Source organism: Heterodontus francisci, chromosome 28 (assembly GCF_036365525.1).
Source record: "Heterodontus francisci isolate sHetFra1 chromosome 28, sHetFra1.hap1, whole genome shotgun sequence".
Lineage (NCBI taxonomy): Eukaryota > Metazoa > Chordata > Chondrichthyes > Heterodontiformes > Heterodontidae > Heterodontus > Heterodontus francisci.
The window spans coordinates 14,754,930-14,760,929 of NC_090398.1; the positions used below are offsets into that span (position 1 = coordinate 14,754,930).

At 45.4% G+C, this 6,000-nt stretch overlaps 1 protein-coding gene across 1 annotated transcript in view; it reads right to left on the reverse strand.

Annotated features, from left to right (window-relative positions):
• LOC137385227 (equilibrative nucleobase transporter 1-like) overlaps positions 1 to 5,258 on the reverse strand; it is a 73,865-nt gene extending 68,607 nt beyond the window's left edge. Inside the window, exon 1 of the mRNA XM_068060213.1 lies at positions 5,069 to 5,258. Coding sequence (XP_067916314.1) covers positions 5,069 to 5,258 — 190 coding nt within the window. The remainder of the gene's footprint in view (positions 1 to 5,068) is intronic.
• Positions 5,259 to 6,000: the final 742 nt, after the last annotated feature.

Sequence of the window (6,000 nt, forward strand, 5' to 3'; positions counted from 1 at the left end):
TCTCAGAATGGCAGGCTGTTATTAGTGGGGTACTGCAAGTATCAGTGCTGGGGCCTGTTGAAGTGTATTCCCAGGGCAGAGGCACCTACAGTAAATATTATGTGAATAATACTGGGTACTGCCTGTGCGGAGTTCTCCCTGTGACCGCATGGGTTTTCGCCAGGTGCTCCGGTTTCCTCCCTCAGCCAAAGACTTGCAGGTTAATAGGTAAATTGGCCATTGTAAATTGCCCCTAGTGGTCGAGTATATGGGATTACTGCAGGATTAGTATAAACGGGTGGTTGTTGGTCGGCACAGACTCGGTGGGCCGAAGGACCTGTTTCAGTGCTGTATCTATAAAATAAAATAAAAATAAAAATATAACTAATAACATAGAATTCTAGCGAGCAATGAAATGTTTGCAAGGCATCGTGGGACTCAGCTAACTTGACCGCATTCCTCACAAGAGATGATTCACATAAATTCAGCAGAATCTAATTAAGTGACCTCCAGCCGATTCCCTTATGAAATGTCGACAAAGATGGAATTCTGACAAAGTCACCAGCCTGTAACAAGGTTAAGATAAGATGTTATGTATACATAAGGCCCAAGGACGGTGAAGCAGGGAATCTGGAAGACATCATGTATGCATGAGTAACCCTAAGCTGTCCAAGAGCATAAGCTGACCACGCAGTCCCCCAATGTCTAGTAACCATTGGTTACCATTTCATTGGTTCCACTAATCAATGTATCTAATTTATAATCACTATGATTGGACCGTGTCCAGCCAGGATGGGCTGAGTAACTGTTTGAAACTGTATAAGTATGGATGATTTTCCTTTGTTCAGTGGAGAGGAATCTGAATTGCCCAGTGACCTGCTCCCCGCCAGCGTAACTCAATAAACTGTTTGACGTTTGGAGCAGACCCGAGTGTTGAGTGATTCTTTCAGATTCATTCCCACTAACAGGGCCACAACTGTTCACAATCTATAGAAATGATTTGGATGTGGGGACCAAATGTAATATTTCCAATTTGCTGATGATACAAAACTAGGTGGGAATATAAATTGTGAGGAGGATGCAAGGAAGCTTCAAGGGGACTTGGACAGGTAAAGTGAATGGGCAAGAACGTGACAGATGTTATATAATGTGACGTCTATTATATATGATAATATAATATAAGGTTGGGAAAGTATTGATGTCCAAAGGAACCTGTGTGTCCTTGTTCATGTGTCACTAAAAATTAGCATGAAGGTGCAGCAAGCAATTAAGAAAGCAAATGGTTTGTTGGCATTCATCACAAGGGGTTTTGTCTGCTGGAGTACAGAAGTCTTGCTGCAATTGCATCAAGCTTCAGTGAGGCCATATCTGGAATATTGTGCACAGTGTTGGCCACATCATCTAAGAAAGGATATACTTGCATAAAGAGGGTGCAACGAATGTTCATTAGATTAATCCCCGAAGTAGTGGGATTGTCTTATGAGGAGATATTGAGGAAACTGAGTTTTGAAGAATGAGAGGTGATCTCATTGAAACTTACAACATTCTCAGAGTGCTCGACAAGCTGGATGTAGACAGGATGTTTCCCTGGCTGGCAAGTTTAGAACCAGGGAACACAGTCTTAGAATAAGGGACAGGCCATTTAGGACTGAGATGAGGAGGAATTTCTTCATTGAGAGGGTGGTGAATCTTTGGAATTCTCCACCCCAGAAGGGTGTGAAAGCTCAATCATTGAGTATGTTTGAGACAGAAATCGATAAATATCTGGACACTAATGACATCAAGGGACTTGGCGATAGTGCGGGAAAGTGGCTTTGAGGTGGATGATCAGCCATAATCTTATTGAATGACAGAGCAAGCTCGATGGGCCGAATGGCCAACTCCTGCTCCTATTTCTTATGTTACTAGGAGACAGAAGCAGAAAACTAAAGGACAGTGAGGGAAAATGCTGGACTCAATTATTAAAGAAATAGTAGCAGAATATTTAGAAATTATAAAACAACATGGTTTTATGAAAGGGAAATTTTATTTGAAAAATGTATTAGAGTCCTTCGAGGGTGTAACAAGTAGGGTGGATAAAGTCTAATGTATTTGGATTTACAAAAGGTAATCTATAAGGTGCCACATAAAAGGTTACGACACTAAAAGCTCATGGTGTTGGAGGTAAAATATTAGCAGCAATATAGGACTCACTAACTAACGGGAAACAGAATTGGGATAAATAAGACTATTTTTAAGTTGGCAACTTGCAACTAGTGGAGTGCTGCAGGGATCAATGCTGGGGATTCAACTATTGACGATCTATAATAATGACGTGATAAAGCGACCAAATGTATTGTAGACAAGTGTTTAATGACACAAATATAGGTAAGAAAGCAATGAAACAAGAAATGCTGGAAATACTAAGCAGGTCTTGCAGCACCAGAGTTAACTTTTCAGGCCAGTGACCCTTCATCTGACGAACGCTGCTTGTAAGATCCAGTGGCAGAGGGAAGAGACCCTTATTTGGCCTCTGGGCAGGATGGCTGTCATTGGTCTATCCCGTCCCCAGGAGAATTGGAAACAGCAATCATAGACTCATATAAAGATACAGCACCAAAACAGGCCCTTCGGTCCACCAAGTCTGTGCCGACCATCAACCACCCATTTAGACTAATCCTACATTAATCCCATTGTTTCCTCTCATATCCCCACCTTCCCTCAATTCTCCTACCACCTACCTACACTAGGGGCAATTTTTGCAATGGCCAATTTACCTATCAACCTGCAAGTCTTTGGCATGTGGGAGGAAACCAACACACCTGGAGGACAGCCACACAGTCACAGGTAAAACTTGCAAACTCCACACAGGCAGTACCCAGAACTGAACCCAGGCCATTGGAGCTGTGAGCCTGCGGTGCTAACCACTGCACGACTGTGCTGTCCAGCCGACTTCCATGGCAGTCGCTGCCGCTCTGATCCGAGCCACCCACCCCGCGTCCCCCAAGCCCCCGCCACGAAACCCGCAGTCATGAGGAGAACAAGATCCAGCCCAAAATGTCTGCAAAAGGGTAGCGTTAGATTAAGGAATTGGGCAACTAGAGTTCAATGTGGGAAAATATGAGGTTGTCCGCTTTTGCAGGAAGAATAAAAAGGCAAAATATTATTTAAATGTAGAGCGAGTGCAGAATGGGGTGGTGCAGAGGGATCTGGGTATCTTTGTAGATGAATCACAAAAAATGTAGCATGATGGTACAGCAAGTAATTAGGAAGGCAACTGGAATGTAGGCTTTTATTGCAAGGAGAATGGAGTATATAAGTGGGGATGTCTTGCTACGACTGTTCAGGGCATTGAGATCATACCTCGAGTACTATGTTAGGAATCGGTCTCCTTACTTAAGGAGGGATATACTTGCATTAGAAGCAGTTCAGAGAAAGTTCACTAGGCTAATTCCTGGGATGAAGGAAAGGTTGAGCATGTTGGGCCTACATTCATTGGAGTTTAGAAGAATGAGAGGCGATCTTATTGCAACATATATGATTCTGAGGGGCTTGACGGGGTGGAGGTAGAGAGGAGGTTTTCCCTCGGGGTGAGTTTAGAACTAGGGGACAGTTTCAGAATAAGGGGTCTCCCTTTTAAGACGGGGATGAGGAGAAATTTCTTCTCTCAGAGTGTCGCTAGTCTGTGGAATTCTCTTCCTCAGAGAGCAGTGGAGGTTGGGTCATTTTTCCAGACTGAGTTAGTCAGATTTTTGATCTATAAGGGCGTCGAGGGTTATGGGGGGGCAGGCAGGAAATTGGAATTAAGGCCGCAATCAGATCAGCTCGGATCTTATTAAATGGTGTGGCAGGTTCGATGGGCTGCATCGTCTGTTCCTGCTACTAACTCTTACGTAGAGACCTGTAGCTGCTCCCTTCGCACACCGGGAGGACATGATTACCCCTACTTTTGTGCTGATTCTGGGCCTTGCCAGTTGGTGCCTTCGACATCAAGAACAACATCAAGAGCTAATGGCTAAGGGAGTTAACACAACAATACCTGGAGTGGAATCCCATTAGGCAGCAAGTGTTTCCCTCAAGTTTGTACCTTCATGCAACTCCTACAACAGAATATATACCAGATGTATCGGCGTTTGTCTTTCCTCTGGACATCAGTGTACTGATGTTCCTCCCTCTCTCTTTTTCTGCCTCTCTCCATCCATCAATCTATCTATCTATCTATCTATCGATCTATCTATCTATCTATCTATCAATCTGTCAGTCTATCTATCTATCTATCTATTTATCTATTTATCTATCCATCTCTCTCTCTGTCCCTACCTCTCTCTGTGTTTCTCTGTCTCTGTCTTTCCCTGGCTGTCTCTTTCTCTCCCTTAGTCTCTCTCCGTCTCTGTCTCTGCCTTTTTCCGGTTGTCTCTCTCTCTCCGTCTCTCTCTCTCTCTGTTACTCTGTCTCTGGGTCTATCTCTCTCTCCTGCACACTGACGCGTGCAACTCTCTCTCTCATTCTCTGTCTCTCTCTCTCTGTCTCTCTGTCTCCCTCTGCTTCTCTCTCTCTCTCTCCCTTTCTCTCTGGGACACTTCTCTCTGCCCTACACACTTACTGATGCAACTCCATTACCTTTCACCCTCTCTCGCTCTCCCTCTTTCCCTACACACCTACTTTCTCCAATCCTCTCTCTCTCTCTCTCCCCTGAACACGTACTGGTGCACTTCCTTTCACTCACTCTGCCTCCATCTCTCTTTCTCTCTCTTTCTCTCTCTGTCTCTGTCAATATCTCCCCTGCACATTCGTCCCTCCCACTTTCTCTCTCGCTTCCCCTCCCTCCTTCCCCCACCCCCTCCCCATCTCTCTCAATCCCTCCCTCAACAATTACTGGAAACTTTCCCCTCTATCCCTCTCTCTAACCTGTCCAAACACATGCTTCCATGCTCCATTTCCCACTTTCTTTCCATCTGAACCCCTCTCACTCACCCACCCTTCCTCCTTCTCTCAATATCATTCCCCCTCCTTCCCTCTATTCCCGCTCCCCTACATTCCATCTCTCACTCTCTCTACACTGTCCCTGCTCTCCTCTTCTTTCTTTCAGTCACTCTACATGGACATTTACCGGTGCCATTCCTGACTCCGGGGTCGCTGGCATTGTGCAGTGGGACGCAGAGGTCGGAAAAATATTCCTCAATCTTCAGCACAAAGACGAGTGAGGCCCAGCCGAAGACCACACCCGCGAAGCCAATGCACTCGAAAAGCCCAGTGGCAAAGGTTAAATACCGCTTCACCCTCTTGTACAATGATTCCATCGGTCCCGACTCTTGGGATATTCCCTACAAAAACTGAAAGAAAGAAATGCAATAGAAACAGCCCCTTTCACTGTCTCAGGATGTCCCCATGTGCTCTACAGACAATCAAGTACAGTAGAAGGATGATCATTGTTTAGGAAATGTGACAGCAGATTTGTGCTGAGCAAGCTCCCACAAACAGCAATGAGATTATGATCGGTTCATCTTTTCTTATTGAAGCTGTTTCAGGGATAACTATGGGGCCCAGGTCACAGGAGAGAACCATCCAGTTCCCATTCCAATAGTGACTCTGTGTCCGTTAGTCCACATTCATGTGCAGACACAACAACGATTAAAGTTCACATTTAAATGACAGCAACTCTGACAGTGCAACACTCACTCAGTACTAACCCAATGATAGTGCAGCACTCCCTCAGTACTGACCCTCCGACAGTGCAACACTCCCTCGGTACTGACCCTCCGTCAGTGCAGCACTCCTTCAGTACTAACCCAATGATAGTGCAGCACTCGCTAAGTACTGATCCTCCGACAGTGCTGTGTTCCCTCAGTAGTAACCCTCCGGCAGTCTAGCACTTCCTCAGTAGTGACACTCGGACAGTGCAGCACTTCCTCAGTAGTGACACTCGGACAGTGCAGTACTTCCTCAGTAGTGATACTCCGACAGTGCAGCACTTCCTCAGTAGTGACACTCGGACAGTGCAGCACTCCCACAGTGGTGATACTCCGACCGTGCAGTACTTCC